Source organism: Schistocerca piceifrons, chromosome 1 (assembly GCF_021461385.2).
Source record: "Schistocerca piceifrons isolate TAMUIC-IGC-003096 chromosome 1, iqSchPice1.1, whole genome shotgun sequence".
In the NCBI taxonomy this organism is placed as follows: Eukaryota; Metazoa; Arthropoda; class Insecta; order Orthoptera; family Acrididae; genus Schistocerca; species Schistocerca piceifrons.
The window spans coordinates 1,221,427,867-1,221,445,826 of record NC_060138.1 but is presented as its reverse complement, the minus strand read 5'-3'; the positions used below and the strand labels follow the sequence as shown (position 1 = coordinate 1,221,445,826).

Genomic DNA, 17,960 nt, shown 5'->3' with positions numbered 1-17,960 from the left:
CTGCCTCTTCAGAATTTTTTTTTTCTTTTTTTTTTCTTTATTGATTTTCAATTCCACCCGAAGGGGGCGGGCTGGCAGCAGCTTAGTATGCCGCTCTTCAGCCTACAGAATTTGTTAAAAAGATGAAGAGAATAAATTATAAAACAGGTGATAAAATTGGAGACTTAAAGAGTAACATGGCGAAAAAAAATCGTGGAACTTAAAACAAAGAACAGAGGGATGATGATGCTAATAAAATACATACGAAGCAGACAGGTAAAACAATAGACAGACAAATAAAAAAACCACGGCGACAGTCTGGTTTCTGTTCGCAAAAGACATAAAATTCACACCTAGCGACAGCATGGTTTCTGTTCGCAACACGAGAAAGACGAACAACACTGAACAGTCACTGGAACACTGTACTAAAAAGTTGGCAAATGTGACATACCACAGCCGAGAGCAGATGGGGGGAAACTGGACAGATGATGGGAAAATAAAAAGGAGGGGGGGAAGAAGAGGAAAAGCGAAGGGGGGGAGGCGGGAAAGGAGCCGATGGAGGATGAGGACCCATAAGAGGGGTGGGGGGTGCTGGACAGACGCGACAGGGATTGGGGAAGGCAGAGGAGGGGAATACAAAAGGACCTCTTCAGGCTTTTTTTTTCCTTTATTGAGTTTCGATTCCCCCTAAAGGGGGCGGGCTGGCAGCAGCTTATTACGCCGCTCTTCAGCCTACAGAATTTGTTTTAAAAAGATGAAGTTAAGAAAAAATAATAACAGTTGGCGATAAAATCGTGTGACCTACAGGTAAAATGGCAGAAAATGCTGGAGCTTAAAACATAAAACACAGGGTTGATGATGCTAATAAAATACACAGGAAGCAGAAAAATAATAGGCAGACAATTAAAAAACACGGCGACAGTCTGGGTTCTGTTCGCAAGAGATATAAATTGCACACCCAGCGACAGCATGATTTCTGTTCGCAACGCTGTGGAAAGACGCACAACACTGAACACTCACTGAAACACTGCACTAAAAAGTTGGCACAAATATGACATACCACACCCGAGAGCAGGTGGGGAAACTGGTCATATGACGGGAAAAAAAGGGGGGGGGGAAGGAGAGGAAAAGTGAAGTGGGAGGGGGGAAAGGAGCCAATGGAAGAGAAGGATCCATAAGAGGGGTGAGGGGTGCTGAGCAGACGTTCCAGGGAGTGGGGAAGGCAGAGGATGGGAGACAAAAGGACTTGGGGGAGGGGGGGGATGATAAAGGGAGAGGGTAGGCGGGGAGAAAACACAGGATGGAAGGGGGCAGGAAGAGGGAGCCCAGGGAAAGGACGGAGGAACGGAGGGGGGTGAGGATCAGAGTTGATAGGAGGGATAAATGGAGGGAGAGAGAGCACCAGCCGGGAGGGGGAGTTGATGGAAGCCACCTTGGGAAAGGAGATGTAGGGTTTAGAGATGGAGGGTAGGGGGGATACAACAGTGAAGACGTGGCAGCGGGGTGGGGATCGGAGAGGAGAGGAGCAACCAGGGGGTGAGGGGGTTCAAGGCGGCGGGAGGTGTAGAGGATGCGGATATGTTCGAGGAAGAGGAGCAGATGGGGGAGACCTCTTCAGGCTCCTGCGCCAGCCTAAATACTGTTCGGCGCATGGATATGGCTGCCTCTATTTGCAGTCACGTGTCAAGCGGAAGGAAAGAGGTCCGCGGCTGTAGCGACCTCTTGCGGCGCCCTGAACACCTCCTGGTGGTCTCTGGGAAGTGTCTATGTTTCCGGGACGACTGGCCAGGCTGACCCCTACTCGGTCCGGGACCCGCTTTACCGGTCTGCTTCACGGGAAGCGAGAGTTGCAGGCGCTTAGTCTGGACACAGTAGATATTTTGTGTTCCACATGCATCGGTACTAAGTCATTTACTCTTCTTACTGTCCCTACAGCATGTTAATGAAATGATTGCTGATCTGCCTCATTCCAACCATCACGGACACAATGTGCGTCCAGTTCCTAAGGTTTCTGATTCTCTTTCTCAGAACTAGAAGTATCTAAAAATATGCAATTTTGCTTAAAACACACAGGCAGTACTTGTGTGTGTGTGACACAGATGGTAGTGTTGTGCAGCACACAATGACTGCGGAGAGAGAGAGAGAATTATTTTGATAGTCGTTTTCGTAACAAGAACGGCGAGTAGTCGTTCGTTTTGTAAACTTACGCGGTGTGACACTTACTGAGATTCGTGAGTGAGACAGTTCAAAAGAGGTCACACAGTCGTGTGACGATGAACCAAAACAATCGTTGCCTCGTACCACCCACTGAATTTCGGTAGTTTTTCTTACGCATTACAAGGTATTAGTGCTGCAGACTTATTCGAAATCTGTTCACAATTTTTTTATACTATGCTGTTGATGAGCTTCCGTGTAAGTAATTATGTTTAGTGCCCGCTCCCTCTACAATGATTGTCATGTTCTACGTTTCACTGCAGACGTGATTTGTGACTCCCTGTCCAAAAGGGATGGTGAACTACGTGGTTCGAGACCTGTTGCAATATCACTTTCACTTATTACGCACGTATCGTCCTCATTGTACTCCCCATGAACATTGTCCGCACAGTCGAGTACCACACATTCCACTGACTCATTTTGCAGAAACGCTAATATTTCATCTGCCACTCTGCGAAATTCCTTGGGTTCCTTTCTGACGAAATGTCAACTTCGGCACTTGTTGCTGTAGATATAATGCAATGTCTGCTTTGGTTATCGTTGCCATTGCTCTGTTTTGTTTCAGAACCACTGGCACAGTTGTGGGTTACTCGTCGACTAAGCGGTTAAACTACACTCATCCTGTGCTCACCATTGGATACCTCTAATCCCACCCCCTTGTAGGCATTGCCAAAACATGATCACACGATTTGCTTTGCAACATCGACGATTGAATGTGGAAGATATTTCCTCCACACTACCCTGCATGTTGACGTAACGGTGTGGAAAGTGTTCTGCAGGTGATCGCCACGGATGCTGGCGGGCGACCTTAAGGGTGCGGACGCGGCATTACGCTAGGCGACGCTGTCACGTGACGGGAGCATTAAGGGGGCATTCTTATCAACAGTTATTACAGTAAATATGACAGGGAATCTATTTTTTTCTTTTTTTTCTCAGTCTTTAAAGGAAGCTCCAGTTATCTCATTGGAAGTTCACGAACTTACCGCCCTCAACATATTTCGAATAAGAGGCAGTGCTGTAAAATTCATGGTCACTATGTTTTGAGAGCCCGCAGCTCGTGGTCGTGTGGTAGCGTTCTCGCTTCCCGCGCCCGGGTTCCCGGGTTCGATTCCCGGCGGGGTCAGGGATTTTCTCTGCCTCGTGATGGCTGGGTGTTGTGTGATGTCCTTAGGTTAGTTAGGTTTAAGTAGTTCTAAGTTCTAGGGGACTGATGGCCATAGATGTTAAGTCCCATAGTGCTCAGAGCCATTTGAACCATTTTTATGTTTTGAGACGTCGATGCCGTATTCCTAATTAATTGTAGTCGAAATGGCACTACGGTATCAGATGCGAGCTACAAAGATGTTTTAAAGTACAAGTTTTTTACAACAGTGCGACAAAAACAGTCGGAAAAGGCTGAAATGTGCTCTTTCACTAAGTCAAAGCACCAGCGCATTGGGCAAAAGTGACACAGAAAGTTTCGTCTTGACATTAACCTCGAGGAAAACTTCCTGGGAGTTGAAAGCTGTGTGCCGTACCACGACTTGAATCCTGAACCTTTGTTCTTAACGAGCAAACGCTCTATCGATTGCGACCAGTCACTCATGAGTCGACCTCACAACTTTACTTCCGTATCTCTTAATTCCCAGCTTCACAGAATTTCTCCTGCATACCTTCTGGTATTTGAATTGGTGGAAAGAAATAAAGGAGAAATGGCTTGGGCACAGTCTAGGGAACGGATTCCATAAAGATTTTTCACCCTGCAGCGTAGGGACTTCGAGTTGAACCTTCTTGGCAGACAAAAACTGCGCATCAGACTAGGACAACAACACGGAAGAGCCGGCCGAAGTGGCCGAGCGGTTCTAGGCGCTTCAGTCTGGAACCGTGCGACTGCTACGGTCGCAGGTTCGAATCCTCTCTCGGGCATGGATGTGTGTGATGTCCTTAGGTTAGTTAGGTTTAAGTAGTTCTAGGGGACTGTTAAGTCCCATAGTGCTCAGAGCCAACACGGAAGTGGTTTCCGATATACCTTATTTATGGCCGAAGTGGCCGAGCGGTTCTAGGCGCTTCAGTCTGGAACCGTGCGACTGCTACGGTCGCAGGTTCGAATCCTCTCTCGGGCATGGATGTGTGTGATGTCCTTAGGTTAGTTAGGTTTAAGTAGTTCTAGGGGACTGTTAAGTCCCATAGTGCTCAGAGCCAACACGGAAGTGGTTTCCGATATACCTTATTTATGGCTCCTAGCGATTTTGGTTTTTTCCCAGTTGCGAAAAACGCACTCTGTGCTCACACATTCTACAGGCGTGTCACCATTGCATCAGCATTTTTTTCAGTGGTGAGAACAGAATCCCAAGAAACTTTCTCAGCGTCGACGTGGTGGTAAGTGTGTAGGGCTGCAGGGAGATGCCGCTGATCAAAAACAGAACATTCAATTTTTGTGGCTGCCTTATGTAAAAGTTAATCGCAAAGCTGGAAAGCACCCCATGCACTCGTGACACCCAGTTCTACCTATGTACGACTTTGCTTCAAATTACTGATCACAGCGAGCATGGAGCATAGATCAGGAACTCACGTCAGTCTGTATGTAAAGCAGTTTTAGTTGCTCATATTAGGGGATCTCTGGCACCTCAGCTTTCCAAATGCACAAAAACATAATAATAAAACGCATGCAGGGTACAATAAACGCGGCAGTTTGTTGCAAAAAAGTATTCTTTTCTATCTAAAAGTGGCCGTAGCATCGTGCTCTTTAGTTTTCAGTTTTATTTCATCGAGAGGAACAAGAAAAGTATAATAACCAAAAAAGGGTGACTAGGGTTTAACGTCCCATTGATGTCGAGTTCACTAGACGGAAAAGTATAACAACATTTTATTCTATAAAAAGTGTGTGTCGTTGTTGCTAACCTAGCCATAAGCGTCGCTCTAACCGTGCGGTAAGCGACCCGCCCTCTCAAGCGACATAGTAATTATGTATTCAAATACGAGTTACTTTTTTTTTGCACAAAAAGTTTATGATGCAGTAATTAGCCTTCTTTTCAGTCTGACACTTCGTTATGCTTCCGGTCAAACAGGAACTTCATTTAGTTGAGCCAATAGAAGCAAAATAGCCGCGTAACTAAATGGACTATGAATATAACTTGTTTCTAATAGAGTGCCATCATACTTTTTATTTTAATTTACCGAAAGTTCGGTGTGCACAGGGCAGTTATGACATCTGAGTTTATCTTTTCATAGACTGACATTCAAGAGACTCACCCATGAAATTGACTGTCCACGTCCCCTTCTGTTATCGTGTATGTCTTTAAAATAAGGCTTCTGATCATCGAATCGTTTAGTACTTGCTTGCGCAAAGTTGGAAGACAGATGAGGATAAAACCCGGTTTCGCAAGGGAAATAAATCCTGTTTCTACATTCAGAACGAAATTTTACACTCCATAGCTATGTGTGCTTCAAAGGAAAAGCTTCCTTACAGATTAAAGTTGTGTGAGACACATACACTCGAAATTTTCCCTATATTTAGCGGTCACTCTTCCGTCCACACATCATATCCGATGTGAAAATTAGTTCTATGACTGACTGTTTTCTAGTACAAGGCACAACGACAGTCCTGGTAACATAGTACCACTCCAGTCAGGAACTACAGCGAGGTAAAAACGTTACAACGTGACTACGAACGATTGGGATTTATAAGTCCAAAACACTAACTCTATAACATAGCCTTTTATAGATCAAAGCACTTAACTCTCCCTGGTGAGTATGAAATGGCTGCACATTGTAATGGTGATGTTTGGTTTGTGGGACGCTGAACTGCGCGGTCACCAGCGCCCATACAAAGCCCCAATTTTTTTCACTGTCCAATTTTTTACACAGCCCAATCGAGCTACCGTCACCAATGATGATGAAATGATGAGGACAACACAAACACCCAGTACCCGGCAAGAGAAAATCGGGCTGCACATTGTGGTCTCCGCTTCGTTCTGTGGCTGATGATACACACTGAATTGTGCCACAACTTGTGGTGAACTCTGAAGGCGTAACAACTGCTCAGAGCTGACAGTACAATTCGGAGTCTCTGCTTTTCTGAGTGGTGGCACAGTTAGTTTATCTGTCGCGGCAGATGGTGAACACTGATGGTGCGGCAATGTTTTACAGCTGACAGCTGCATTCCCTTCTGGGCTATATACACTGGCTGCACAGTTCAGAGCTCTGCGTTGGTGTATGTTTGATGGTACACTTCGACGTGGCAATGTTCAGCTACTCAGTGTTGCATGCCTTTGAGGGCGATGTGAAGTGACTATATATTGTGGAATGAATGTCATTGTTGGTTGTCTCCTGATTACTCAGGTGTCTTTTCTGTGTGTATTTCTGGAGAGACAATAGTATTCAGCTACTTGGTGTTCGATCCCCCAGCGAATAATGAAGACTGGTTGCAATAGTGGGAGTATTTCCTTGTCACAACAAGTTTATCTGCCGCTGTGGAGAAGCAGCAACATTCATTTTCTGGGTGTAACGTCACCCAATGGACAACATGAAGTGGTCTCACAGTGTGGAATCTGTGTCTCTTGTGCACGTTTCTGATGTTTTTCTGTTACGGTAGTCTGTCAGAAGATGGGTTTGATGCAGCTCTCCACGCTAGCCTATTCTGTATAAGCTTCTTCATCTCCAAACAACTACTGCAAGCAATACTCGTTTGAACCTGCTTACTCTATTCATCTCTTACTTTCCCTCCACAATTTTTACCGTCTCACTTCCTTCCGCTACCAAATTTATAATTCCTTCGTGTCTCAGGATATACCCTATTACCCGATCACTTATAACAGTAAAATTGTACCATAAATTTCTTTCCACGCAGTTCGAATCGGTACCTCCTCATTAGTTACTAGATCAACCCATCTAATTCTTGGCACTCTTCTGTAGCATCACATTTCAAAATCTTGTATTTTGTTCTTATCTTAACTGTGCGGCTGGTCCCGCCGGAGGGTCGAGTCCTCCCTTGGGCATGGGTGTGTGTGTTTGTCCGTAGGATAATTTAGATTAAGTAGTGTGTCCAGTTAAGTCCGATAAGATTTCACACACATTTGAACAGTTTTTCTTATCTTAACTGCTTACCGTCCACGTTTCCCTTCTGTACAAGACTACACTCAGTGCATATATCTTCGGAAAAAGCGTCTTTCAGAAATGATTTTCGTGCTTTATCGACTCTGCATTTTATGTTCTCTAGACTTAGACAACGTCTAAGTAGTAAAAGTCATCTATTCCTTTCAGTGTCTCTTCTCCTAATCTAATTTCTTAAAAATGAGATTTTCACTCTGCAGCGGAGTGTGTGCTGATATGAAACTTCCTGGCAGATTAAAACTGTGTGTCCGACCGAGACTCGAACTTGGGACCTTTGCCTTTCGCGGGCAAGTGCTCTACCAACTGAGCTACCGAAGCACGACTCACGCCCGGTACTCACAGCTTTACTTCTGCCAGTACCTCGTCTCCTACCTTCCAAACGTTACAGAAGCTCTTCTGCGAACCTTGCAGAACTAGCACTCCTGAAAGAAAGGATATTGCGGAGACATGGCTTAGCCACAGCCTGGGGGATGTTTCCAGAATGAGATTTTCACTCTGCAGCGGAGTGTGCACTTATATGAAACTTCCTGGCAGATTAAAACTGTGTGCCCGACCGAGACTCGAACTCGGGACCTTTGCCTTTCGCGGGCAAGTGCTCTACCACTGAGCTACCGAAGCACGACTCACGCCCGGTACTCACAGCTGTACTTCTGCCAGTACCTCGTCTCCTACCTTCCAGACTTTGCAGAAGCTGTTCTGCGAACCTTGCAGAACTAGCACTCATGAAAGAAAGAATATTGCGGAGACATGGCTTAGCCACAGCCTGGGGGATGTTTCCAGAATGAGATTTTCACTCTGCAGCGGAGTGTGCGATGATATGAAACTTCCTGGCAGATTAAAACTGTGTGCCCGACCGAGACTCGAACTCGGGACCTTTGCCTTTCGCGGGCACGTGCTCTACCAACTGAGCTACCGAAGCACGACTCACGCCCGGTACTCACAGCTGTACTTCTGCCAGTACCTCGTCTCCTACCTTCCAAACGTTACAGAAGCTGTTCTGCGAACCTTGCAGAACTAGCACTCCTGAAAGAAAGGATATTGCCGAGACATGGCTTAGCCACAGCCTGGGGGATGTTTCCAGAATGAGATTTTCACTCTGCAGCGGAGTTTCATATCAGCGCACACTCCGCTGCAGAGTGAAAATCTCATTCTGGAAACATCCCCCAGGCTGTGGCTAAGCCATGTCTCCGCAATATCCTTTCTTTCAGGAGTCCTAGTTCTGCAAGGTTCGCAGAAGAGCTTCTGTAAAGTTTGGAAAGTAGGAGACGAGGTACTGGCAGAAGTAAAGCTGTGAGGACCGGGCGTGGGTTTAATTTCTTAAGCATCACATGATTTAATTCGACTTTTTTTCCATTACCCTTGTTTTACTTTTAGTGATGCTCAGCTCTCAACCTGTTGCAACGTACCATCCATCCCACTGAACTGTTCTTTCAAGTCCTTTGCTCTGCCTGACAGAATTACAAGGTCATCGGCAAATCTCAAAGTTTTTATTTCTTCTGCCTGAACTCTATTTCCCTCTATTTCAAGATAAGCCCAGCTTATTTATTGACAGATTGTGAACTTAGTAGAAGCGTCGACTTTCAACAGGTCGGAGCAGGGTTCCAAATGTGGCAGTATGGACTGTCTGTACCGTTCAAAGTCTCTGGTTTTCTTCATGTTCGGTGATACGCTTAGTTTACCTACAGGGTGGTTATAATTAAACTTTCAGTACTTGAGAGCGCTCCAATGAAAACTTTGTGCAAACATTTGTAAGGACATGTGGAAGAGAATAACTAACAAACCTTTGAAAGGAACACATTTTTATTTCCATATGAGGGAGTACCATTTGTTAATTGCGTACTGTGTTTATGTTCCAGCTTACAAACGTTGTTCAGTGTGACGACCGTCTGCATCCACGACAGACTCGAACCGCACTAGACACACCGTTTCACAATAATGGTTCGCAACACTTTTCGAAAGGTGGATCACGGAGTGTCCAGCTGTAGTGACACAGCTCGTTCATTGCTTAAGTATTGAAAGTTGTGTCCAGCATTCTCAGCCATAGAAGCAATAACTTCTTCAAGAATTTGTGTCGCAATTGACCGTCGGCCTCTCCCAGGAGCAATTCCCATGTTGCCAGTTAATTCGAACTTTGGAATCATGCTCTTCATCACCGGCGTGGAAGGTCGATTACGCCGTGTTCCTTGAAATGCGCCGATACGCGATAAGTGCGGTAGCAACATTGTTGTCGTTTTGATAAAACAGCTTTACGAATGAAGCGGTGCTCGCCTCGTTCAGACCTGTGTTGACGGTCTGCAACTGCAGTGCAGACTGCTGCCTGTGTTTCAACACTACGTCCCCGCAACAGTACCGGCGCCTGACCGGAAGTTATGACACTGACACCACTAAAAACGCGTACACTGCAGCGCACAGTCTGAACATCATTCCTATAAATTTGTGTACCCATGCGGTAAATAGTTTTCCATCTACACTGGCTCAAGAAGCGAAAGTGTGACTATAGCGAACCTGCATTACTACAGCAGTGAACTCCAGATAAGGAAGGAAGAAAGATTGGGTTTAACGTCCCATCGGCACGGAGGTCATTAGAGCCGGTGCTTGTAACACGTATGCAACCAATATGTAACGTAACTTCAACAAATATGTAACGTAGCTACAAACAATATTGCCTGTGCTCGTCTGTGAAAATAGGGCTCGATAAGCAACCCGAGTTATCAGTAAACGTGTAACGCCGGAAATGCATATCCTCCTATTTCCATCTATTGTACCATAATTTTTTCCTTATTTTGTTACCTGAAGATATAACATTTCTGTGTCTTTATATATTGTAATTGTTTTAATATTTGTATATATATATATATATATATATATATATATATATATATATTTATGCATTTATGTCGATGTAAAATTGGTTTGTTTTGTAAATATTATTTGTATTTTACGCTGGGTCTTGCCTAGGGAAAACTATGCTATCGAACGTATACATCGATAGGTCGTGTGAAGAATCAAAGTGTGTAGGATCTTTGGGAGTGTTAACTCTGCCGCGTGGAGCGCGGGCAGACAGAGAGAGTCTGGTTGGAGTAGTGCGATTGAGCAGGTGTTTTGTGTGACGCTCCCGCAAGTTGCCGGGCTTTCGGGGTTTGGCAGCATGTAATTGCGATCGACTGGCAGTTTCTAGCACGGTGTCGCGGACGGGAAGCATTAGCTGGCACACATCAAGAGCCCGTTTCGCCTGGTTACCGTGTCGAGAAGAAGGCGCGCCAGCATCCAGCTTCTGCAACAGCGACGGCCGACAATGAGGGACTGTCGCCACCTCCTCGATCGGCGACTTCAAACCTTCAATCAACCAACAAGGAAGACTAAAAGCACGTAATGCTTCAGAACTGTATGGCAGACCTCAGCTTTTCAAACTGTTCGAATCACAAAATTACAGCAACGTAGCATGGACCTTTGTTGCTCATTGTCCCAATTGCATTGCCATGCAGGGTCCCTTCCTTTTCCGAAATGAATCTGAGTGTCGTTGAAATTCAAACGCCAGCATTAAAATAATATAATTCAATTTCACTGCTTTAATTTCAAAGTTCAGTTAAAGTATTCATAGCTGGCTACAATATTTAGATTACACGAGCACAAATTAAGAGTGCGAGTTTTGTTACCGTATTTTAGTTACCTGTGACTGCAGCTCAGCTTGGTACGTACTAAATTTTACTATTGTTAATTGTTCAGAATCATTTAATTCAAGTTCAAACTTAAATCTCTTATTTCTAAATTGCGTAGATTCAAGTAGCTTTTGAAATGATTGCTGAGGTAGTCCAAGACTAACCGTATTTTACTGAATTTCGATGTGCTTCAGAAAGAAAGCTCACTATTAACTTCAGTCACTAAATTAACTTTCGATTTTCCGATTTTATTAATTCTTTTGCTAAATTAAGTCAGAGTGCAGCGAAATTTATTACTTCTGACAAACTTTCAGTTTTCACACTACACGTGTCAACCTTCAGTTGCCACGCTTCTAGTGCTAATTATATGTGTAATAACCTTTCTTTTTCAGTTACTATAGTAATTGTCCTCAGGACTGGCGACCGTAATTTCCCCAAATCTCAAATATCTAATTACCGCTAGTTAATTGTTAACGTAACGGCCGCACATTTACTTTCTTTATTAACTTTACCCCTTTTCAAAATTAATTTCCACCAGTTTCATTTGCATTTTTCCTTTCATTTAGATGTAACTCTTTCCTCCTTCTTTACCGACGGATTAACTTCGGTGACGATTGCTTTCCCAAATTTCCATTAGGTACACGCGGTTTAATTTTTCACTGTCATTACGGTCGATAAGTGAGGGGGAGGTTACAAACGGAATCTGGGTAAACGGAATCTGGTCAACATAACACTGTGTGCGTGTTGTATGAGTCTCAGTTTCACTGTCCAGTAACCCTCAACAGATCGTTACACGAAAAACTTAAAACTAACATTTGGATAAGCTATCAGACTGCGTATTTGAATAGGAAAAACTACAGAAACTAATGAACCTGTAACAATGAATACCTAAGCTATCTGACTACGTTTTTGAATAAGAATTTACAAGTGATACAGAGTCTGACTTGCGCAACGGAATTTACTGGATTAGAGTACATGACATTTATGGTGTATCAGCTGTTTTGGCCCTAAGTTTTGGACTCACCTCTTCAGAGGGCTGCCTTTTTCCATGTGGTTTACAGCAATTCGCACCATCAGTGTGACTAAGAATGAATTTAATAAAAAGGAGTTCGCTTCGTCCTGTTAATTACTAAATAACTTGTGAGAAGGAATTTCGTAGATTAAGTCTATTTAAAATCTTCAGAATCATCATAGCCCATAACCAATAACAGACCATGGCAATTACAATGACATTGGTATCAATAATGGCTGAGTGCCAGATTAACAAATAATTTCGTATGTGGCTGACTACCTCCGACATCTCGCAATACAATAAATAACTTTCACCCAATTTATAATGCACCTTCACTGTCGACATAATTGTACACGAATGAGTCTTGGCATTGATGTTAATTGATCTTGATACAACTATCTAGGTAGCTTTAATTTCCAAGGCTCCTTTCGTATGAACTTCCTCTTGAAATCCCGATTGGTCGGAGTTAAAAAGAAATTCATTACTGAACGATGGGATAAGTTTGTTTATCTCATCTACAGATTTTTGGGCCCAATCATCAGTTTTCTGTGCATCGTCAAGTTGAAGCTGTGTTTGAAATTTCGTTATCTTACACCTTCCAATTCTGTAGGACTGTTTGAAGTTATGCAAACATCCACTGTTTCCCTTGATATAACTGTAATCTAAGTTGCGCGCAATCTGATGTGCATAACGTAGCAGGTTACTGTCATGCATACCATGTCAATTGTAGCGAACATCCTTGAAACGCGCAAACACCAGTTTTTGTAACAATTGCGCCTCGTTCCCCCTCGAATATCAGTAGTTTTTCTTATGTACTACAAGGTATCAGTGCTGCAGATTTATCCGAACTCTGTTCATAATTTTTTTTATACTATGCTGCTGATGAACTTCCGTGTAAGTAGTAATATTTAGTGCCCGCTCCCTGTAAATGACTGTGATTTGTGGTTCCCTGTCCAAAAGGGATGGTGAACTATGTGGTACGAGACCTCTTGCAGTATCACATTCACTTATCACGCACGTATCGTCATCATTGTACTCCTCATGTACATTGTCCGCACAGTCGAGCACCACACATTCCAGTAACTCATTTTACAGAAACGCTAATACACTACTGTCCATTAAAATTGCTACTCCACGAAGTTGACGTGCTACCGACGTGATATTTAACCGACGGGAAGAAGATGCTCTGATATCCAAATGATTAGCTTTTCAGAGCACTCACACAACGTTCGCGCCGGTGGCGACACCTACAACGTGCTGACATGAGAACAGTTTCCAACCGATTTCTCATACACGAACAGTAGTTGACCGGTGTTGCCTGGTGAAACGTTGTCGTGATGCCTCGTGTAAGGAAGAGAAATGCGTACCATCACGTTTCCGACTTTGATAAAGGTTGGATTGTAGCCTATCGCGATTGCGGTTTACCATAGCGCGACACTGCTGCTCGCGTTCGTCGAGATCCAATGATTGTTAGCGCAATATGGTGAGTTCAGGAGGGTAATACGGAACGCCGTGCTGGATCCCAACGGCCTCCTATCACTAGCAGTCGAGATGACAGGCATCTTATCCGTATGGCTGTAACGCATCGTGCAGCCACGTCTCAATCCCTGAGTCAACAGATGGGGACGTTTGCAAGACGAGAACCATCTGCACGAACAGCTCGACGACGTTTGCAGCAGCATGGACTATCAGCTCGGAGACCATGGCTGCGGTTACCCTTGACGCTGCATTACAGACAGGAGCGCCTGCGATGGTGTACTCAACGACGAACCTGGGTGCACGAATGACAAAACGTCATTTTTTCGGATGAATCCAGGTTCTGTTTACATCATCATGATGGTCGCATGTTTGGCGACATCGCGGCGAACGCACATTGGAAGCGTGTATTCGTCATCGCCACACTGGCGTATCACCCGGCGTGATGGTATCGGGTGCCACTGGTTACACGTCTCGGTCACCTCTTGTTCGCATTGACGGCACTTTGAACAGTGGACGTTACATTTCAGATGTGTTACGACCACTGGCTCTACCCTTCATTCGATCCCTGCGAAACCCTACATTTCAGCAGGATAATGCACGACCGCATGTTGTAGGTCATGTACGGGCCTTTCTGGATACAGAAAATGTTCTTCTGCTGCCCTGGCCAGCACATTCTGCAGATCTCTCACCAATTGAAAAAGTTTGGTCAATCCTGGCCGAGCAACTGTCTCGTCACAATACGCCAGTCACTGCTCTTGAACTGTGGTATCGTGTTGAAGCTGCATGGGCAGCTGTACCTGTACACGCCATCCAAGCTCTGTTTGACTCAATGCCGAGGCGTATCAAGGCCGTTATTATGGTCAGAGGTGGTTGTTCTGGGTACTGATTTCTCAGGATCTATGCACCCAAATTGCGAGAAAATGTAATCACATGTCAGTTCTAGTATATTATAATTGTCCAATGAGTACCCGTTTATCATCTGCATTTCTTCTTGGTGTAGCAATTTTAATGGCCAGTAGTGTATTTCATCTGCCACTCTGCGAAATTTCTTTGGGTTCCTTTCTCACGAAATGTCAACTTCGACACCTGTTGCTGCAGATATAATGCAATGTTTGCTTAGTTTATCGTTGCCATTGCTCTGCTTCGTTTCAGAACCACCAGTGATGTAGCACAGTTGTCAGTTACTCGTCGATTCAGCAGTTCAACTATGCTAACGCTGTGCTCACCATTGGATACCTCTAATACCGCCCCCTGTAACCATTGCCTTTAGCAACCAACATTGTGGTTGCAGCAGCTCGTGGTCGTGTGGTAGCGTTCTCGCTCCCCACGCCCGGGTTCCCGGGTTCGATTCCCGGCGGGGTCAGGGATTTTCTCTGCCTCGTGATGACTGGGTGTTGTGTGCTGTCCTTAGGTTGGTTAGGTTTAAGGAGTTCTAACTTCTAGGGGACTGATGACCGTAGATGTTAAGTCCCATAGTTCTCAGAGCCATTTGAACCATTGTGGTTGCATGGTAGTCAAAGTATTGGGTGTGGAATGCCGTAAACATCTTTGGCCTTTTGCGACGTCGCACACAAGGGGTTCGTTGTGAGAGTTGGGTTCGCCAGCGGGCAGTATTGTACACCTGGTGACGCACTCTGTTTATCTGTGGTCGGCAGGTGGTGAACTCCGGCGAGTCGGCGACGTTCAACTGCTCGGTGTCCGGCTCGCCCGTGGGCAGCGTGGAGTGGCTGCACAACGGGGAACCCCTCGCCGCCGGCCGCGCTCGCCTTTTGTCGCCGCTAGTTCTGCACGTGGCCGCTGCGACGCGCGCCCACCGCGGCGTCTACCAGTGCGTGGCCCACGGCGAGGCTGACAGCGCGCAGGCGTCGGCGGAGCTCCGGCTCGGAGGTCAGTCGCGCCACTGTGCAGTCTACAACTGTGTCGCACTCACCGCTTACTCTTCATCTCACAAGCCGTAGGGGCGTTATTTACAGATACTGAATGATTCCTCCAAAGACGGACATCATCTCAAACTGAGCGCCAGCGATCATGGTGCTGTTTTTACTACAGTTATTTTCACACACGCACCTTATTATGGTTACCCGTTCCGCTAATACCCAATCTTCAGATTTAGTATTGAAAATTTAACTGAAAATTACGGTTACCGACTGCATCACCCCAAGCGTAATAAACAAACTGTCCCCAGAATGAAATTTTCACTCTGCAGTGGAGTGTGCGCTGATATGAAACTTCCTGGCAGACTAAAAGGGTGTGCCAGACCGAGACTCGAACTCGGGACCTTTGCCTCTCGCGGGCAAGTGCTCTACCAGGAGACGAGGTACTGGCGGGGAATTAAAGCTGCGAGGACGGGGCGTGAGTCATGTTTGGGTAGCTCAGTAGGTAGAGCACTTGCCCGCACAAGGCAAAAGGTCCCGAGTTCGAGTCTCGGTCTGGCACACAGTTTTAGTCTGCCAGGAAGTTTCAACAAACTGTTTGTTGGCTTGTGGCTACGATTCTTCGGTAGACGTTTGTTTAACGATTTTTCAGACGTTTCGCCAGCACGAGTGGCTGGCACCGTCAAAGCTTCACCCTCCTGCGAAACGTGAGAAAAATCGTCGAACAACTTCGGCAGAAGAATTAGAGACACAAGCCAACAGGCAGTTTGTCAACAAGTGGCCGCGAAAGCCTTAACAATCATAATAAACTACAACTGATATTTAATTAGCCTCTACAATGAAGTGGATATAACTTGCACGTATTTATTTGAACAAGTTTTTCTGCATGTCCTTCCTTCGCAGAACGCATAGAAATATTTGTTTTGTAAATAAAACCAGCTGTTCTTGCTGCAACTGTAATTTTTTCCTGCCAGCCGTGTTTCGCCTTTCTTTCTCTGAGGAATCTTCAGTGGGGTCTAGAATAATAAAGTTTTGTTTTGACATGTGTTACTTTTAGGTTATCAAACCGCTCACCTCCTGTTTCTTTAAGTAAATAAGTAATTACTTGCAGTTCATTGGCATCTGCGTTTCCTCTCATTTGGTCGGGAGGTCGCACTACGAATTCATTTCGGAAACATTTGCATATTTTTATATTGCTAATTTTTTCTTTCACACTTTTCACCATGTTTACATTTATTTTTATGGTTCATTGTTACTCCTTTTCCACTAGTTATAGTTATTTGTTCAAGAACTGTGCGTTTAAAGACGTAAAAAATGTGAGTTCGTGTTTCCTCCTGTTTGTCAACATGCAGGTAAACAAACCAAACAAGGGGAAACACATGATGTACTCAAAACATTTACACCATTAAAAGCACAGTTTCGAAAAAATATCTATAACTAATGGCAAAGGAGTAACGATGCAGCATAAAAATAAGCGTGGTGAACAGTGCGAAAGAAAAAATTCGTAATGTAGAACTATGCTTATGTCTCGGAAATGAAGTGGTTGTGCTACCTCTAGCCCAGATGAGAGGAAAAACATATGCCGACAAACTGTAGATAATTAGTTATTTACTTAAAAAACGCTACGTGAACGATTTAATAAGCTAAAAATAATACATATCAAAACAAAACTGTGTCGTTCTAGATACCACTGAAGATGACTTAGAATAAAAAAAAAAAGCGAAACGCGTCTGGGAGAAATAAATTACAGTTGCAGCAAGAATAAGCGGTTTTATTTACAAAACATGTATTTCTTTTAGCCCATTGCTTAAAACATAACGTATTTTCTCGTTACCTTTTTTTGCGTCTGATTTTTCTGTTAGAGATATCATTAGTCAGGTGTACGTAGTGATAATGATACAAGTTGAGACAAGTTGTGTCAGTATTACTGCAGTGTATGCGATTCTGAATCGCTGCTTTCCACCGAAGCCTAATTGTATTTACCCTGGCGGCGTGGCGGCTGCGTCCATTCTACGGAAAGCTAGCGCTGTTGAATTTCCGCCAAATCGGCTCTCCTTTTCATCGAAAACGAGTGTACACGTCACGATTTAGAAGTGCTGCAGGCGGACTGTATTGGCGCCTTTACATCATTACAAATAGACGAAGTAGGTGGCGTGCTTCTACAGACTGGTGTAGGCCTACCTATAATGCTACATATTTTTTGTTCATTGTACAAAAAGTAGATGTTTCATGAAAAGCAGAAAATGTTACAAATATAGCAAAACCAATGTAAATAAAAGATACGCCACCAATAATGGGAGAACTTCTACAAAAATGCAAGGAGTTTCATGAACACTAATTGAATTTTCCAGGCAGGTCAACGTGAATCAGTTACAGGCGTCGACTCGCCTTGAAAGCAACTGGAAAGTTCTGAGTTAAATTACGGGAAATGGTGAAGATGTAAGGTGCGATAATTTTTGTGGGAAAACTTCAACAAACTTTCCAGTGTTCTTTCTGATATTTTGTTTGTTCTTTTGTTTTGTAACAATTTTCTAAGGCACGAAATTTCAAACCCTTCATTTCCTTCAACTCCTATTTTTCACTACAAAGCTAATACAACATGCACTCGCGGTTGGGGGTGGGGTAACCATTGTAATGGCGCAGTGAGGCGAG

The 17,960-nt window shown here is 44.4% G+C and overlaps 1 protein-coding gene across 1 annotated transcript in view; it reads left to right on the top strand.

The window, feature by feature from the left end:
* The window catches only part of LOC124779545 (Down syndrome cell adhesion molecule-like protein Dscam2), a 291,097-nt gene that overhangs the window by 50,489 nt on the left and 222,648 nt on the right, over window positions 1–17,960 (top strand). Inside the window, exon 4 of the mRNA XM_047253718.1 lies at window positions 15,090–15,321. Coding sequence (XP_047109674.1) covers window positions 15,090–15,321 — 232 coding nt within the window. The remainder of the gene's footprint in view (window positions 1–15,089; window positions 15,322–17,960) is intronic.